Source organism: Salmo trutta, chromosome 6 (assembly GCF_901001165.1).
Source record: "Salmo trutta chromosome 6, fSalTru1.1, whole genome shotgun sequence".
Classification (NCBI taxonomy): domain Eukaryota; kingdom Metazoa; phylum Chordata; class Actinopteri; order Salmoniformes; family Salmonidae; genus Salmo; species Salmo trutta.
In genome coordinates, this window is record NC_042962.1 from 15052431 (window position 1) to 15070973 (window position 18543).

Consider the following 18543-nt stretch of genomic DNA (forward strand, 5'->3'; position numbering starts at 1 on the left):
CTGTAGCACCCTCTTTGAGTAAAAAATGTGGTGTTGCTATCCTTTCAAAGGTACTTTGATATAATTGAAATCTTGAGTCTTTATTCATTTGATGTTTCTAAAGTATTATATATCCTCAACCTTTTAGAGTCCTCTCAGAGAACTTCTGTATGTTAGGGTGGGTAATTCCTTTAACAACCCACATGTTTGTCCTGATCTGAAGGTGTGATTAGTCTGATAAATGGGTATCAGGTTACAGATCCGAGGCCAATCTAAGTGATGCGTGATGGAGGTCTGTTGTGCTTGGCCCAAAACGTATTGAGTGTGACTGGTATAAGGGGCATCATATCTTCAGTGCCACTAATGGCACTTTCTGGCAATAGCAAGTCACCAGCAGCACCAATACATGATTAATACTCTAGATGCTAACTAGAGTGCAAAGTCATGGGCAATGAACTGCCTGGATTCTGCAATTGACCTGCATTGGCATTCATATAAATCTCAATCTGTCACCAGTGCCCTGTGGATGCCCTTCAGACCCTAATATGTTAGTACAGGCCTGGGTTAGATATCAGTGAATGTAGTCAAATTGAGAATCATATGCCCTCTCACATACAGGCCCTCACCTGAAGAAAAGGGTGGAGAGTCCTTTTGTTGTTCAAGCCCTGGTACTGACCACTACCTTATGGTTGACCCAGTGACCATGCAATGACAATGATATTATCATTGTCATTGCAATAACTTCAATGACACTATGAGTTCTTCTTGCCATGTCATGATGAGAAGGCACTAAATTTACTAAAAAAGCAGTTGCTTCCTTTGGTGGTAGAACAAAGATAGTATAATCTTTGGACATTGTAAATTGGTCATATAGACCAGGGTTGGTTGATCAGATGAATCAGGTTAGTTACAACTGGGGTTGGAATGGAAACCTACAGGAGGGTAGCTCTCCAGGAACAGGGTTGGAGAGCCCTGATATAGACCGTGCTGGACTTGGACTAAAATTGGTTCCAGTACTCATTTTGGGTGCCGGTAGTGTTTCCATTTAGGCGCTGTTGCTCCACAATACTTTTGAACTAATAGTCTATAAGAGGAACAGGAGCTCAAGCAGTAGAACCATTTGTGGTGTCAGTACTCGGCACTCAAGCACTGCATATATGTTAATCAATAAAAGCTTACACACAGAAGAGTTGAACTGGTCTTTCAGCCTGGAGAGCAAAACACTAAGATAGTGTTTTGTGTTCAGTTCCAAGAAGAATACTTGAACGGCAGTTTGTGGACTTCAGTTGTACATTTGACTGTCGTAAAGAAAATTAAGTATCCAAAACATGATTGATTGAGTGATTGATTTCTAACAATGTAATAACAATGTTGTGAACTCAAGTCAGTGTAATTAGAGTAAGTGATATTATATATATGACCACTAGAGGGTAGTGTACCTCGAGGTTTAACCTACATACCACCCCCAAAGATTTAGTCTCCAGTGCCGCCCCTCTCGATAACTTCCGCGTCAACAACATTTCTAATTTACTGTTGTTTTGACTGTATGCTTTCAAGAAATGGTTCAGAAGACCAACGTGACTCTGGAAATGTAGCTACATTTTGCCTTGATATTTAAGTCTATTGGATTCATAAGGACCTGGATCATAAAATACATCTGGAAACCTTGAAGATAAAAGTAAGGCCAGCACTGATCTGGCTGTCATTATAAACTTTCGATTTCAACTTGCTAGCCAGTCATACAGTAATACGTTAGCTGACGCATGGTCAGAAATATACTGCCAACTAAATCTTCCACTTCAATTTCAGTACATGTACTAACTGTAAAGTTTACAGCGATCTAGTGTCACTGTGTCATTTTGAGATAACAATAGCTAACTTCAATATACTTCATTCACAGTAGAGAGATGAACGTTAGCTACATAGACAGTACACTCAGCTAGCAAGCTAGCTACATTGAAGACAGTACTAGGCCTACCTACAGTGCAATCGGAAAGTATTCAGACCCTTTTGACTTTTTCCACATTTTGTTACACTACAGCCTAAAATGGATTAAATTGTTTTTTCCCCCTCATCAATCAACACACAACACCCCATAATGACAAAGCCAAAAAAGTTGACATTTTTGCAAATATATATAAAAAAAAAGATAATCAAATCCATATGTATTTGTCACATGCGCCAAATACTTACCAACAATGCAGTTTTAAGAAAAATACCGAATTTTTTTTTTTTTTTAAAGTCCCAAATAATTAAAGAGCAGCTGTAAAATAACAATAGCGAGGCTGTATACAGGGGTACCGGTACAGAGTCAGTGTGCAGGGGCACCGGTTAGTCAAGGTAATTCAGGTAATATGTACATGTAGGTAGAGTTATTAAAGTGACCATGCATTGATAATAACAGAGAGTAGCAGCAGCGTAAAGGGGGGGGGGGGCATTGCAAATAGTCTGGGTAGCCATTTGATTAGATGTTCGGGAATCTTATGGCTTGGGGGTAGAAGCTGTTTAGAAGCCTCTTGGATCTAGACTTGGCACTTCGGTACCGCTTGCTGTGCGGTAGCAGAGCGAACAGTATATGACTATGGTGGCTGGTGTCTTTGACAATTTTTAGGGCCTTCCTCTGACACCGCCTGGTATAGAGGTCCTGGATGGCAGAAAGCTTGACCCCAGTGATGTACTGGGCCGTACGCACTACCCTCTGTAGTGCCTTGTGCTCAGAAGCCGAGCAGGTGCCCTACCAGGCAGTGATGCAACCTGTCAGGATGCTCTCGATGGTGCAGCTGTAGAACGTTTTGAGGATCCGAGGACCCATGCCAAATATTTTCAGTCTCCTGAGGGGGAATAGGTTTTGTCGTGCCCTCTTCACGGACCATTTTAGTTTGTTGGTGATGTGGACGCCAAGGAACTTGAAGCTCTCAACCTGCTCCACTACAGCCCCGTCGATGAGAATGTGGGTGTGCTCAGTCCTCCTTTTCCTGTAGTCCACAATCATCTCCATTATCTTGATCATTTTGAGGGAGAGGTTGTTGTTCTTGCACCACACGGTGGAAGAACGTTGTCTCATCGTTGTCGGTGATCAGGCCTACCACTGTTGTGTCATCGGCAAACTTAATGATGGTGTTGGAGTCATGCCTGGCTGTGCAGTCATGAGTGAACAGGAAGTACAGGAGGGGACTGAGCACGCACCCCTGAGGAGCCCCCGTGTTGAGGATCAATGTGGCGGATGTGTTGTTACCTACCCTTACCACCTGAGGGCGGTCCGTCAGGAAGTCCAGGATCCAGTTGCAGAGGGAGGTGTTTAGTCCCAGGGTCCTTAGCTTAGTGATGAGCTTTGAGGGCTCTATGGCGTTGAACGCTGAGTTGTAGTGAATGAATAGCATTCTCACATAGGCGTTCCTTTTGTCCAGGTGTGAAAGGGCAGTGTGGAGTGCAATAGAGATTGCATCATCTGTGGATCTGTTGGGGCGGTATGTAAATTGGATGGGGTCTAGGGTTTCTGGGAAAAAGGTTTTGATGTGAGCCATGACTAGCCTTTCAAAGTACTTCAGTGCTACGGGTCAGTAGTCATTTAGGCAGGTTACCTTTGTGTTCTTGGGCACAGGGACTATGGTGGTCTGCTTGAAACATGTTGGCATTACAGACTAAGGCAGGGAGAGGTTGAAAATGTTAGTGAAGACACTTGCCAGTTGGTCAGAGGATGCTCGGAGTACACGTCCTGGTAATCCGTCTGGCCCTACGGCCTTGTGAATGTTGACCTGTTTAAAGGTCTTACTCACATCGGCCGCTGATACATTTACATTTACGTCATTTAGCAGACGCTCTTATCCAGAGCGACTTACAAATTAATATTTACATAAGTATTCAGAACCTTTACTCAGTACTTTGTTGAAGCACCTTTGGAAGCGATTACAGCCTTGAGTCTTCTTGGGTATGACGCTACATTCTTGGCACACCTGTATTTGGGGAGTTTCATCCTCTCAAGCTCTGTCAGGTTGTATGGGGAGTCATTGCACAGCTATTTTCCGGTCTCTCCAGAAATGTTAGATCGGGTTCACTCAAGGACATTCAGAGACTTGTCCCGAAGCCACTCCTGCGTGGTCTTGGCTGTGTGCTTAGGGTTGTTGACCTGTTGGAAGGTGAACCTATTCCCCAGTCTGAGGTCCTGAGCGCTCTGGAGCAGGTTTTCATCAAGGATCTCTCTGTACTTTGCTCCGTTCATCTTTCCCTCGTTCCTGACTAGTCTCCCAGTCCCTGCCGCTGAAAAACATCCCCACAGCATGATGCTGCCACCACCATGCTTCACCGTAGGGATGGTGCCAGGTTTCCTCCAAACGTGACCCTTGGCATTCAGGCCGAAGAGTTCAATCTTGGTTTCATCAGACCAGAGAATCTTCTTTCTCATGGTCTGAGAGTTCGGGTGCCTTTTGGCAAACTCCAAGCGGGCTGTCATGTGCCTTTTACTGAGGAGTGGCTTCCGTCTGGCCACTCTACCATAAAGGCCTGATTACTGGAGTGCTGCAGAGATGGTTGTCCTTCTGAAAGGTTCTCCTAGCTCCACAGAGGAAGTGTAGAGCTCCGTCAGAGTGGCCATCAGGTTCTTGGTCACCTCCCTGACCAAGGCCCTTCTCCCCCGATTGCTCAGTTTGGCCGGGTGACCAGCTCTAGGAAGAGTCTTGGTGGTTCCAAACTTTTTCCATTTAAGAATAATGGAGGCCACTGTGTTCTTGGGGACCTTCAATACTGCAGAATGTTTTTTGTATCCTTCCCCAGATCTGTGCCTCAACACTATCCTGTCTCAGAGCTCTACGGACAATTCCTTCAACCTCATGGCTTGGTTTTTGCTCTGACTGCGCTGTCAACTGTGTAACTTTATATAGACAGGTGTGTGCCTTTTTCAAATCATGTCCAATCAAGTTGTGGAAACATCTCAAGGATGATCAATGGAAACAGGATGCACCTGAGCTCAATTTCGAGTCTCATAACAATGAGTCTGAATACTTATGTAAATAAGGTATTTCTGTTTTTAATATTTATACATTTGCAAACATTCATAAAAACCTGTTTTTGCTTTGTTATTATGGGGTATTGTGTGTAGATTGATGAGGAACATTTATTATTTAATCCATTTTAGAAAGCGGCTGTAAAGTAACAAAATGTGGAAAAAGTCAAGGGGTCTGAATACTTTCCGAATGTACTGTATATCAGCCAACAATCCCAGCCCAGAGTTTACCATACTGTCATTATTTATCTCTCTCTCCCCCAGAGTCTGAATGATGAGTACCCAGTCTGTCCCATTTGAGGAGGTGCGGAGGAGAGCTGAGTCCCTCCTATCCTCCTCAGGCTCTGCCCAGGAGGTAAAGGCTGATGTCCAGGTCATGGCCAACATCCCCCTGTCCCTGTCTGACAAGTTTCACCACATCACAGCACAGACCATGGTGACAGAGAACATCACAGGGCACAGAAGGCAAGAGGTGAGGCATGTTTTGACATTCAACTGTATCCCTTGTTTCACATTATGTGCCTCCTTACCGTCTTCACATAGCTATGCTTTCTTTCTCCCTGTCTGCCCTCCTGCTCCCCTCCCTCCCCAGGTCCTAGAGTCTTTGGGTCGGCTGTGTAAAGCCTTGAGTATCCTAGAGAAGTATGGCTGTAACCTGACCAGCCCCAGCAGGCCCAGGTACTGGCGGAGCGTCAAACACAACAACCCAGTTTTCAGGACTACCGTGGACGAAATCAAGGTGAAGAGACAGACAGGCCTCTCTAAACCCTGTCAGGAACTTCAAGCCCTATTCTTACAGTATAATGATTGACTTCCTTATGGGTAGTACAGATTACAGTCTGAAGGTCATCTCATCCATTGGTTTCACTATGAATTGTCAGATGGTTGAAAAAGGGAGTGGATCAATAAGAGATGTTTAGAGTGCCTAGGTAGGTCATAGACCTACTGATATTTAAAGCATCTGAGTTGACTTTTTCACTCATTTGAGTCAATGGGCTGCTTTCTTTTCTACAGGGTGGCAAGACAGTCCTATTTCTTTACGGTTACACCAATCAGCAGCCAGACGGGCTCAGCTTCCCTGATGATGTCATACATCCAGATGTTGAGAAGGTTGCTGCGGTGACCATTGAGGTCATGATCCTGCACATGGAAATGGACATGCTCATCAAGGTGAGAAATATATATTTACATTTGTGTAATTCTCAATTTGAATATGACCACAAAGACATGTTATCATGTTTGCTCTGTTATGAGGTAATGTGTTGTTTTTTGCCTGTCAGGGTACACATGCTCACCCAGAAATGTACAGCAATATCATCCCATCCCCTAATCTACAGAAGACAACCCAGGTCTGTGTAACGTGGTTCATCAGTTCGTCTGTTTCTACCTCTACCTCTTCCTGGTTTTAGTGTTGTTATGCTGAATAATGGCTATTTTACTCTCCTCAGGATGAACCAGAGCTGATGTCTGATGTGGTGGTCATTCCACCAGGAGAGGAGCGCGGGGCCAGGGGGAAAGACCTTCAGCCGCTATCTCCTCCACCCAAACATGCTACCAGTCCTGGACTAAGACATGTCCCCACCACTCCTACTGGTGAGACAAGCAGCCATTCCCTGTACCAGTCTACCTGTCACCTTGCCACCTGCCTGCTTTCTGCCCACCAGCATTTATGTCATCTGGCCAATGTGTTGTACTGTCAGCGGATGACAAACCCCTTATTTCCTCTTTCGCTCTCTTTCTCTCAAAGATGGGATGTGTGATTTGTGCGGTGCCACTCCCTCTCTCCTCTGCCCAGCCTGTGGTTCTCTTCCCTTCTGTCAGTCATGTGACCTCCTCTACCACCTCCACCCGTCCAGAGCCAATCACAGGAGAGATAGAATACAGGGTAAGATATGGGTCATAGCTTTGACCATCATTTCAGCTCAAATGTAACTTTTTAACCTGGATTTCTTTGAATATTACATCCTATCAATATGTAAACTAACACTGATCATCTTTTTAAACTCCCCCCGTAGAGACCTGTATCCTCTGTGGTGTGTTCCAAGTCTCTGCCATTTGCTCCACCTGTTCTCAGAGGCTGTGTCTGGAGTGTGACAGACTGTACCATTCTCACCCTGACCGCGGGGGTCACAACAGGACAGTGGTTTCCCACGCCAAACCAAAAAGAGCTTTAAGGTTAGAAATTAGGAAGGGTTAATATTTTACTCCACGCGCGCACCCTCACACCGGATCACTTCTTCCTCTCACTCGCATTTCTTCTCTTTTTCAGCCACTCTCTTTCCTCGTGGGAGTGTGCTCAGTGCACTACCGTCAACGAGGTGAAGGCCGTGCTGTGTGTGACCTGTGAACGACCCCGCCTGGCCCTCGCTTCCCTTATAGTTCAGGAAGACCCAGGGCAACCGCCATCCAGCGCAGGTCACATTCCATATACACGGGTCGACTGATGAATAGTTTTCATGTGACGTTCATTAAAACAACATGTCAGTCACCTGTCCTATCCTGTTTGAGCGGTTCGCGTCATCTGTGCCGCTATAGCATTGATAATACATCAGTAATGTAATTATACAGACATAGCTAGAAACTGAGCTAGATCAATACCGGTTATCTGTTTATCTATCTGACCTCTCTCGTAGAGTGGCAGTGTAAGAGCTGTACTGTGGTGAACCAGGGCAGCAGTATACTGTGTGAGGTGTGTGAGCGCCCCCGTCTGGCCACCCGTCCCTCTATCACGCCAGTACTCCCCAGTACTCCAGTACTCCCCAGTACTCCAGTACTCCCCAGTACTCCAGTACTCTCCACACCAGGACCCACGTCAGATAACGAAACAGAGGTTCGACCCCCCAGTGGTTTAAATACTCTCTACAATTGGAAAGCTCTGTGAGACATAATCATTCCAGCGTATCTTTTCTGTTTTAATCTTTCACTCCCCTCCTCCCATGCTGTCTCTCTCGCTCTTTAGTGGATGTGTCAGTTCTGCACCTATGTGAACTCTCAGCCTGTAGTGGTTTGTGAGATGTGCAACTTGCCGTGTAAAGATCCTGCAGTCACCAGCCTCAAGTCCCTCCCCCTGCAGTCTCCAATCAAAGACTTAGCCTCACCTTCTTCTACGCCCCAACTCCGTCCCCAGATCCCTCCCAGGGTGAACGTCGACATTAAGAGACAGAACCTGATGAGGGATGAAGGGCTGAAACTTGTCCATCAAATACGAGTAGGTGGAGTACAAATGGACACAATGTGAATTAAAACCAGATTAACTGCTACTATGTTATCTAACTTTTAACCTAATGTTCTTCCTCAGGAGGGAGAGAAAAATGGAGTGGGCCCAGAGGAGGTCTACGCAGCCCTTTGTGTTTCCGGGGGCAGCAACGTCAACCCCTGCGATTGGCTGAAATCAGAGCTGCCCCACCTACTGGATGAGATCTGTGCCATGGCGGCTTCAGCTGCTTTGCAGAACTACAAAGCAGGGGTTTCTGGGCCGCAGGATAACACCGAGCGGGATGGAGGTTCGACAGAGCAGCAGAGTCCCAGTGTGCTACTGGGTGAGGGGGTGCGGCTGTCCAGGGTTGAGGCCAAGCAGGCATGGCTGGCAGCAGGAGGCGACACTGAGAGAGCAGTCCGTCAGCTGCTCAGAGACAGACAGGTCAAGGTGAGAACCAGACATGTCACCTGACCCAAATGGTCACTCTAGACAGATATGACTAAACACTTTTGATATCAACTCAAGTAACCAAGATCTTAGAGTTGACTGAGTTAGTCTGTTTAAGCCTATATGCAAAGTACATCCACTGCAGTATCCAGCCCGACTGCGTCTGTCTCTGGTGTGTGTAGATGCGCGAGCTGCGTTCTCTGGGTTTCCGGGAGGCGTCCCAGTGTGAGGAGGCTCTGCGTCTGAGTGGAGGAGAGGTGCAGGGGGCTCTGTCCGTGCTGCAGCGGCCCCTCCTGGAGCCCTTCCACCAGCGCATCTGGAGCGACCAGCCAGAGGCCCCTATCGATGCCAAGAGCCCTGACAAACAGGTGTGTGTGTACACGAGAGCCAGCAGAACTCAATGAACTAAGTTTTTCAAGACTACACACACAAAGCAAATAGCCTGATTGTTAATCACCATGAATACACATTGTGTAACCTCAGCGGATGTGCAGGCGCCTGCTGGCGTTGTACGAGCTGCCCAGCTGGGGGCGCTGTGAGCTGGCCCTGTCTCTACTCCAGGAGCCTGATGCCCAGTACTCCCTGGAGGACGTCGTCCAGGCCGTCGGAGAGTCCCAGGACAGGGAGTTCCTCCGCCGCCTCCTCAATAACGAGTGCCCCTGCTGCCTCAGCATCTTCCCCCACAGCAAGGTGGGCTGCTAGGGCTCTGTCTGTCTTTGCCTTGGGGTGGATGATGAGCTCTTATTACCTCCTCCCTGTATCTGTATTGCCTTGTCAGTCAATAGTCCTATGGACTTTAAATTGTTCCTTTTTATCCTGTATGAATTCTCTGTACCTCTCACAGATGCAGTCCCTGACCTCGTGTCAGTGCTCGGTGTGCCACGAGTGTTTCACTCAGCACTTCACCATCGCTGTGAGAGACAAACACATCAGAGACATGGTGTGTCCCGTGTGTGCAGGACCAGACATCAACGACCCCGAGCACCTGGACAGCTACTTCTCTACCCTGGACATCCAGGTACATGCTATAGAAAGAAAGATTTCGAGATATCAGGGAGGAAGGTTATTTTCTACATTTTTACATTTAGCAGACGCTCTTATTACAGTGCATTCATCTTAAGATAGCTAGGTGGGACAACCACATCACAGGCTAGTAGGGAGGAAAAGTTAAGTGTGAGTGTTAGTTGTTTTGTTTTTTGTTGTGGGAGAGTGGTGCAGTGGGATTATTTAACATACTCTTTGAGAGGTAGGTTTTCAGATGTTTTATGAAGATGGGCAGGGACTCTGCTGTCCTAGATTCATGGGGAAGCTGGTTCTACCATTGGGGTGCCAGGAGAGAGAAGAGTTTGGACTGGGCTGAGCGGAGTACTCGGGTTGGGGTGTTGGGTTTGAGCAGAGCCTGAATGTAGGGAGGGACAGTTCCTCTTGCTGTTCCATAGGTAAGCACCATGGTATTGTAGTGGACTCGAGCTTTGACTGGAAGCCAGTGGCGTGTGCGGAGGAGCGGGGTGACATGGGAAAATTTGGGAAGGTTGAACACCAAGCGGGCTGCATCATTCTGGATAAATTGCAGGGGCCTGATGGCACCAACGGGGAGCCCAGCCACCGAGTTGCAGTAGTCCGGACGAGAGATGACAAGTGCCTGGATTAGGACCTGCACTGCTTCCTGTGTGAGGTAGCGTCGTACTCTACAGATGTTGTAGAGCATGAACCTGCAGGTGCAAGTCACTGCTTTGATGTTTGCAGAGAATGAGAGGGTCTTGTCCAGGGTCAAGCCAAGGTTTTTTGCACTCCGGAAGGGGGACACCGTGGAGTTGTCAACCGTGATGGAGAGGCCTTGGAGCGGACAGGCCTTCCCCGGGAGGAAGAGCAGCTCCATTTTGTCGAGGTTGAGCTTGAGGCAGTGGGCCAACATCCAAGCTGAGATATTTGCTAGGCATGCAGAGAGGAGGACTGCCTTGAGAGGAAGACTGCCGTGAGATTAGTCGGCAAACAGCCTCTAGTAAAGGTGAGGTCAAGCGTATTGCCTGCCTCACGAGGGGGAGGGGATTGGGAAAGGGTGAGGTCAAAAGAGGTAAGGAAGGGAAATAAATTAATCTAAGGCAGACGTCGGGAGGTTGAAGTCACCCAGTACCAAGAACGGTGAGCCATCTTCAGGAAATGTGTTTATCAAGGTGTCAAGCTCATTGAGGAACTCTCTAAGGGCACCTGGTGGGCGATACAGTAGATGACAATAATGTTAAGCTTGAGTGGACAAGTGACAGTGACAGCATATCATTCAAATAAGGAGATGGACAGGTGAGAGAGGGAGAAAAGAGAAAATCTCCATTTAGGATGAATGAGTAGCCCTGTGCCACTACCGCAACGACCACATTCTGTCAGGCTATGAGAGAAAACGTAGTCAGACGAAGAGAGAGCAGCTGGAGTAGCAGTGTTCTCTGTGGTGATGTCTCCATCAGGGCCAAAAAGTCTAGGGACTGAAGGGCAGCATTGGCTGAGATTAACTTGGTGATCTTTACCGCAGATCAGCAGTTCCAAACGCTGCCGGAAACCAGGAATTCCACATGGGTAGTGCGCGCAGGGTACACTAAATTAGAATGGTTGCAGCCAAGGGATGGGGAGAGTCTGTAAAGCCTACAGGGAGAGGAGCAAACTGGGATGAAAACACATAGTTGCCAAAGCTACAAAATTGTTTTGCTGACGACACCACCGCTGACTCTGATTACCAAAACAACAGTCACAAATTGCCCTGACCCTTCATCCTGGTTGATGTGTCAACAATCATCTGCAAGTTATGAGCAGTGAGCAGTTCACACACCAAGTAGGCTATTGGGAAGACAGGCCGCACCTAAAGTAGATGGCCCTAGCTAGCAAAAAAACAGTACTAGACAGAAACATATTAAAGGGAAACTTGATGCCCTTTATCTACTTCCACGTAGTCAGATGAATTTGTGGAAACCATTTCTATGTCTCTGTGTCCAGTATGAAGGAAGTTGGAGGTAGTTTTGCGAGACAATGCTAATTAGTGTTAGCACTGTGACTGGAAGTCTATGGGAATCTGCAAGCATGCTAGTACAGTTGAAGTCTGAAGTTTACATACACCTTAGCCAAATACATTTAAACTCAGTTTTTCACAATTCCTGACATTTAATCCTAGTAAAGAATCCCTGTTTTAGGTGAGTTAGGATCACCACTTTATTTTAAGAATGTGAAATGTCAGAATAATAGTAGAGAGAATTATTTATTTCAGCTTTTATTTCTTTCATCAAATTCCCAGTTGGTCAGAAGTTTACATACACTCAATTAGTATTTGGTAGCATTGACTTTAAATTGTTTAATTTGGGTCAAACATTTCAGGTAGCCTTCCACAAGCCTCCCATAATAAGTTGGGTGAATTTTGACCCATTCCTCCTGACAGAGCTGGTGTAACTGAGTCAGGTTTGTAGGCCTCCTTGCTTGCACATGCTTTTTCAGTTCTGCCTACAAATGTTCTATGGAATTGAGGTCAGGGCTTTGTGATGGCCACTCCAATACCTTGACTTTGTTGTCCTTAAGTCATTTTGCCACAACTTTGGAAGTATGCTTGGGGTCATTGTCCATTTGGAAGACCCATTTGCGACCAAGCTTTAACTTCCTGACTGATGTCTTGAGATGTTGCTTCAATATATCCACGTAATTTTCCTACCTCATGATACCATCTATTTTATGAAGTGCACCAATCCCTCCTGCAGCAAAGCACCCCCACAACATGATGCTGCCACACCCCCGTGCTTCACTGTTGGGATGGTGTTCTTCGGCTTGCAAGCCTCCCCCTTTTTCCTCCAAACATAATGGTCATTATGGCCAAACAGTTCTATTTTCGTTTCATCAGACCAGAGGACATTTCTCCAAAAAGTACAATCTTTGCCCCCATGTACAGTTGCAAACCCTAGTCTGGCTTTTTTATGGCGGTTTTGGAGCAGTGGCGTCTTCCTTGCTGAGTGGCCTTTCAGTTTATGTCGATATAGAACTTGTTTTACTGTGGATACAGATACTTTTGAACCTGTTTCCTCCAGCATCTTCGCAAGGTCCTTTGCTGTTGTTCTGGGATTGATTTGCACATTTCACACCAAAGTACATTCATCTCTAGGAGACAGAACGCGTCTCCTTCCTGAGCGGTATAACGGCGGTGTGGTCCCATGGTGTTTATACTTGCGTACTATTGTTTGTACAGATGAACATGGTACCTTCAGGCGTTTGGAAATTGCTCCCAAGGATGAACCAGACTTGTGGAGGTCTACAATTTTTTTTCTGAGGTCTTGGCTGATTTCTTTTGATTTTCCCATGATGTCAAGCAAAGAGGCACTGAGTTTGAAGGTAGGCCTTGAAATACATCCACAGGTGCACCTCCAATTGACTCAAATGATGTCCATTAGCCTATCAGAAGCTTCTAAAGCCATGGCATCATTTTCTGGAATTTTCCAAGCTGTTTAAAGGCACAGTCAACTTAGTGTATGTAAACTTGTAACCCACTGGAATTGTGATACAGTGAATTATAAGTGAAATAATCTGTCTGTAAACAATTGTTGGAAAAATGACTTGTGTCATGCACAAAGTAGATGTCCTAACCAACTTGCCAAAACTATAGTTTGTTAACAAGAAATTTGTGGAGTGGTTGAAAAACGAGTTTTAATGACTCCAACCTAAGTGTATGTAAACTCCTGACTTCAACTGTATATATCCATAGACTTCCAGCCATTGTGCTAATGCTAGTTGGCATTGGCTCTTGAAACGACTTCTTCTTCCTTTATACTGGACACAGAGACATAAAAGTGGTATCCACAAGTTCATCTGACTCTGGGGAAGTAGATAAATGGCCTCATTGCCAAAATCCCAAAGTATCAATGTAAGACAAAAATGATATGATTTTCTAAAATGTCCGAAACTTTAAAAAAATTCTGTGTTTGAGATTTCTGGAATTTTGCAACCCAATTAGGGATATAGGCAGATGGAAATGGGGAGATCATGTGTTGCTGAAGCTTGTGCTATTATATGGTTATTACATAGTTATTGATGTTGTGTGTTTAGCTGCGAGACTGTCTGGATCGTGAAGTGTACGAGCTCTTCCACAAGAAGCTGACGGAGCATGCTCTGATGAAGGACCCCATGTTCCTGTGGTGTTGTCACGTGAGTGGGTTTCTAACCAGCTCCATCACATATAAAGTTACTTCTCTACTGAACATTTCACCCACCCACCCCTCTTCTCTTCTCCCTCTTTCTTCCTCAGTGCACCTTTGGGTTTATCTATGATGGAAACCAGCGCAAAGTCACCTGTCCCACGTGTATGAAGAGCTTTTGCAACCAATGCAAAAAGCCTGTAAGTACAAAAGATACATGTTGTTGCCTTGCCTGCCATCTATTGTGTCATTTCATAGCTACATGTATGTGGGACCTAAATAATGATGCCTGTCTCTCTCTCCATCTTTCTTTCTCCTTCTCCCTCATGCTCTCTCGCCCCCCTCCCCCTCTCTCTCTGTCAGTGGGAAGCTCAGCACCAGGATGTATCCTGTGAGCAGTTCCAGTTGTGGAAGAGAGAGAACGACCCTGACTACCAGAGACAGGGACTGGCCGGGTTCCTGCGGGACAATGGCATCAGTGAGTCAGTCAGCCTAAACAACCTGCAGTTATTGGCCCATATTCACAAAGAGTTTTAGAGTAGGTGCTGATCTAGGATCAGATTTCCCTTTTAGATCACAATGAATAAGATTATATGGACAGACAGGACCTGATCCTAGATCACACAATGCCATCTCACCACCATCATCATTATTATAACACCATGATGTGGCCCTTCTTCTCATCTCTCTCCATAGCCTGTCCTCACTGCAGGTTCCAGTATGCCTTGACCAAAGGGGGCTGCATGCACTTCAGCTGCTCCCAATGCAGATACCAGTTCTGCAGCGGCTGCAACAATCCCTTCCACACTGTAAGTCACGCAGGGATATTATCTAGGACAGTGGTTCCCATCCTTTTTTGGTTACTGTACCACCAACTGAATTTTGTTCTGCCTGGAGTACCCTTGAAGTACCCCTCATGTGCATTTTACCAGTAGGCCTATGGTCTCATGAGTCTTCTTAAGTACCCCCTGGTTAGGAACCACTGATCTAGTACAGAATGTCTTACTAAATGGATTCACTCAGAGGGAAGGATCTCTCTTTCTGCCATGGCTTTCTCATCATCCATCCTCATGTCTGTTTCCTTTCTCTCTTTCCCTTTTTCACCCCTTTCCCTCCCTCTCCCTCCACTTCTCTCTGTCAGACGGCATGTAAGACAATCCAGTGTAAAATCACAGGTCTCCATGCTCATCACCCACGAGACTGTCTCTTCTACCTCAGGGACTGGGAGCCTGTCAGACTACAGGCCCTGCTGCAGGTACAGCGACAAGGAATGTTCTGGGAACGTTACAGGGGAAATGTTCGGGGAACTTAGCAGACTGGATGTTCTGGGAACGTTAGAAAGGGAATGTTCGGGGAACGTAACAGACTGAATGTTCTGGGAACGTTACATGGGAAATGTTCTGGGAGCGTTACAGGGCTGTCATTTCAATGTTCTGTTTCTGAGGTGAGGTGTTTGTATTTTGTCCACAGAGGAATGCTGTTGTGTTCAACATAGACCCCCCTAATGGTACACAGACTGGTGAGAGTGACCTCTTGTTTATCCTCACTTACAGTGCATTCAGAAAGTATTCAGACCCCTTGACCTTTTCCACATTTTGTTACATTACAGTCTTATTCTAAAATGTATTATAGTTTTTTCCCCTCATCAATCTACACACAATGCCCCATAATGACAAAAGCTCATTTTTTTTGCAAATTCATAAAAAATTTAAAATGGAAATATCACATTTACATAAGTATTCAGAACCTTTATTCAGTACTTTGTTGAAGCTTGAGTAGGACGCTACAAGCTTGCCACACTTGTATTTGGGGAGTTTCTCACATTCTTCTCTGTAGATACTTTCAAGCTCTGTCAGGTTGGATGGGGAGCGTCGCTGCACAGCTATTTTCAGGTCTCTCCAGAGATGTTAGATCGGGTTCAAGTCCGGCCTCTGGCTGGGCCACTCAAGGACAGTCAAAGACGTGTCCCGAAGCCACTCCTGCATTGTCTTGGCTGTGTGCTTAGGGTTGTTGTCCTGTTGAAAGGTAAACCTTTGCCCCAGTCTAAGGACCTGAGCGCTCTGGAGCAGGTTTTTATCAAGGAAACCTCTGTACATCTTTCCCTTGATCCTGACTAGTCTCCAATTCCCTGCCACTGAAAAACATCCCCACAGCATGATACTGCCACCACCATGCTTCACCGTAGGGATGGTGACAGGTTTCTTCCAGATGTGACGCTTGGCATTCAGGCCAAACTGTTCAATCTTAGTTTCATCAGACCAGAGAATCTTATTTCTCATGGTCTGAGAGTTCTTTTGGCAAACACCAACCAGGCTGTCATGTGCCTTTTACTGAGGACTGGCTTCCATCTGGCCCTCTACCATAAAGGCCTGATTGGTGGAGTGCTGCAGAGATGGTTGTCCTTCTGGATGGTTCTCCCATGTCCACAGAGGAACTCTGGAGCTCTGCCAGAGTGACCAAGGCCCTTCTCCTCCCTTTGCTCAGTTCGGCCGGGCGGCCAGCTCTAGGAAGGTCTTGGTGGTTCCAAACTTCTTCCATTGAAGAACGATGGAGACACTGTATTCTTGGGGACCTTCAATACTGCAGAAATGTTTTGGTACCCTTCCCCAAATCTGTGACTTGACACAATCCTGTCTCGGAGCATTACGTACAATTCCTTCGACCTCATGGCTTGGTTTTTGCTCTGATGTGCACTGTCAACTGTGGGACCTTATATAGACAGGTGTGTGCCTTTCCAAATCATGTCCAATCAATTGAATTTACCACAGGTGTGTCCAATCAAGTTTTAGAAACATCTCAAGGATGATCGATGGAAACAGGATGCACTTGAGCTCAATTTCAAGTCTCATAGCAAAGGGTCTGAATACTTATGCAAATAAGGTTTCTGTTTTTTGTGCAAAAATTCCTAAAATCCTGTTTTCACTTTGTCATTATGGGGTATTGATGATGACATTTGTTTATAAAATCCATTTTAGAATGAGGCTGTAACGTAACAAAATGTGGAAAAAGTCAAGGGGTCTGAATACTTTCAGAATGCACTGTATGTGAGAACTTTAGTCTTTTTTTCTCTTTCTGCCCATACTTTCATTTTATCTTTGTGTGTGACTCAGACGCATGTGGAGTGATGGAGCAGAAGGATGAGGGAGGTCAGCAGATGGACTCACCCTGTGGAGTCCAAACTCAGCCAGGAGAAGCTGGACTCTGCGAGTGAGTCACACACACACACACACACACACACACACAAAAAATACCTAATTGTTTGTTATTTGTGCACTACCACCCACATATCCTGTGGGTTTAATTGCATTGAAGACATGCCATGAGAAGTTAATGATATTCACTTTTAAACAACCTTTGTTGGCTGTTCTCACTATGTCTGTCTCTGTGTGGCCATTGTTCTCGCTCTGTCTGTCTCTGTGTGGCCATTGTTCTCGCTGTCTGTCTCTGTGTGGCCATTGTTCTCACTATGTCTGTCTCTGTGTGGCCATTGTTCTCACTATGTCTGTCTCTGTGTGGCCATTGTTCTCGCTCTGTCTGTCTCTGTGTGGCCATTGTTCTCAGTATGTCTGTCTCTGTGTGGCCATTGTTCTCACTACGTCTGTCTCTGTGTGGCCATTGTTCTCACTATGTCTGTCTCTGTGTGGCCATTGTTCTCACTATGTCTGTCTCTGTGTGGCCATTGTTCTCACTATGTCTGTCTCTGTGTGGCCATTGTTCTCACTATGTCTGTCTCTGTGTGGCCATTGTTCTCACTATGTCTGTCTCTGTGTGGCCATTGTTCTCGCTCTGTCTGTCTCTGTGTGGCCATTGTTCTCACTATGTCTGTCTCTGTGTGGCCATTGCAGTAAACACTACAGAGAGTACCTGGTTAGTCTCATTAACGGACACACCCTGGACCCCGCTCTTCTCTATGACCAACAAGAGGTGACAGTTGCCTGCAGGAGGTACCAGGTGGAGGAGCAACAGGGCCAGGGGGAGGACGACCAGGTGTACCTGGATCGACTGCTGAAGGTCAGTCATCCATCACTCAGTTAGGCTTGTGGCCTCGCTGTTCATTTTGATGTGGTGTTTTTGTTGTGGTTCAGATTGTGTGAAAGTGTATACAACTCTTTCTTTACAGAAACTGATGGAAGTCCCACTTGGAGAAAAGGTTCCTCGGATGAGATGAAGACTGGTTGATAAAATATTTTAAATCATTCTAAGGAAAGTACAGGTATCCTATTTGCAAACAGCACCAAGTGAAGGAGTCAGGTTTCAAACCTCCCACCACATTGCATTACCAAGCTGTTATATTACATCTCATTGAAGTTTAACATGTTGTGTTCTTTACATGCTTCATTAGATTTATGACATCTACAGTTATTAGTGTCAAAATTCCTCTCTGTAAGGATACAGTTGCAAAGACAGACAGACAAGACAGGCTAATCAACAACAGTCTTTCTTGTTTATTTTTTATTAAAGATATAAAATATTTTTTCAATATGTCACTAAACAACTTACAAAATAACCAGGTGTTTGTCAACTTAAACATGACAGTCTATATTGTGAGATATTATACAAAGTGTAACTGCAGGGTATACCATGTAATAAATAGGCTACTCATGCAATAAAGTATTTTATTGATTTGAAAATTACTTTTATGACAGGTCTCATTTTTTTATTCTCAATTGCTGTCTCTGGGGTTGCGTTCCAAACACGTGAAGTCCACGTACCCTCGCCTATTGCCCTTGGGGGAATCCCCGCGGCCATGTCTGCCTCAGTCC

At 45.7% G+C, this 18543-nt stretch overlaps 1 protein-coding gene across 1 annotated transcript; it reads left to right on the forward strand.

Annotated features, from left to right (window-relative positions):
• The first annotated feature begins 1465 nt into the window (after positions 1 to 1465).
• On the forward strand, positions 1466 to 18414 carry LOC115195517 (E3 ubiquitin-protein ligase RNF31). Its single transcript, XM_029755423.1, has 24 exons — positions 1466 to 1657; positions 5243 to 5450; positions 5571 to 5717; positions 5993 to 6148; positions 6259 to 6327; positions 6427 to 6571; positions 6726 to 6863; positions 6994 to 7153; positions 7248 to 7393; positions 7612 to 7808; positions 7938 to 8186; positions 8277 to 8624; positions 8807 to 8992; positions 9108 to 9314; positions 9469 to 9642; positions 13692 to 13790; positions 13891 to 13980; positions 14144 to 14258; positions 14477 to 14589; positions 14922 to 15035; positions 15251 to 15299; positions 16891 to 16987; positions 17626 to 17791; positions 17901 to 18414. The coding sequence occupies exons 2-24, from the start codon at positions 5250 to 5252 to the stop codon at positions 17946 to 17948; spliced, it is 3414 nt and encodes a 1137-aa protein (XP_029611283.1). The 5' UTR covers positions 1466 to 1657; positions 5243 to 5249; the 3' UTR covers positions 17949 to 18414.
• Positions 18415 to 18543: the final 129 nt, after the last annotated feature.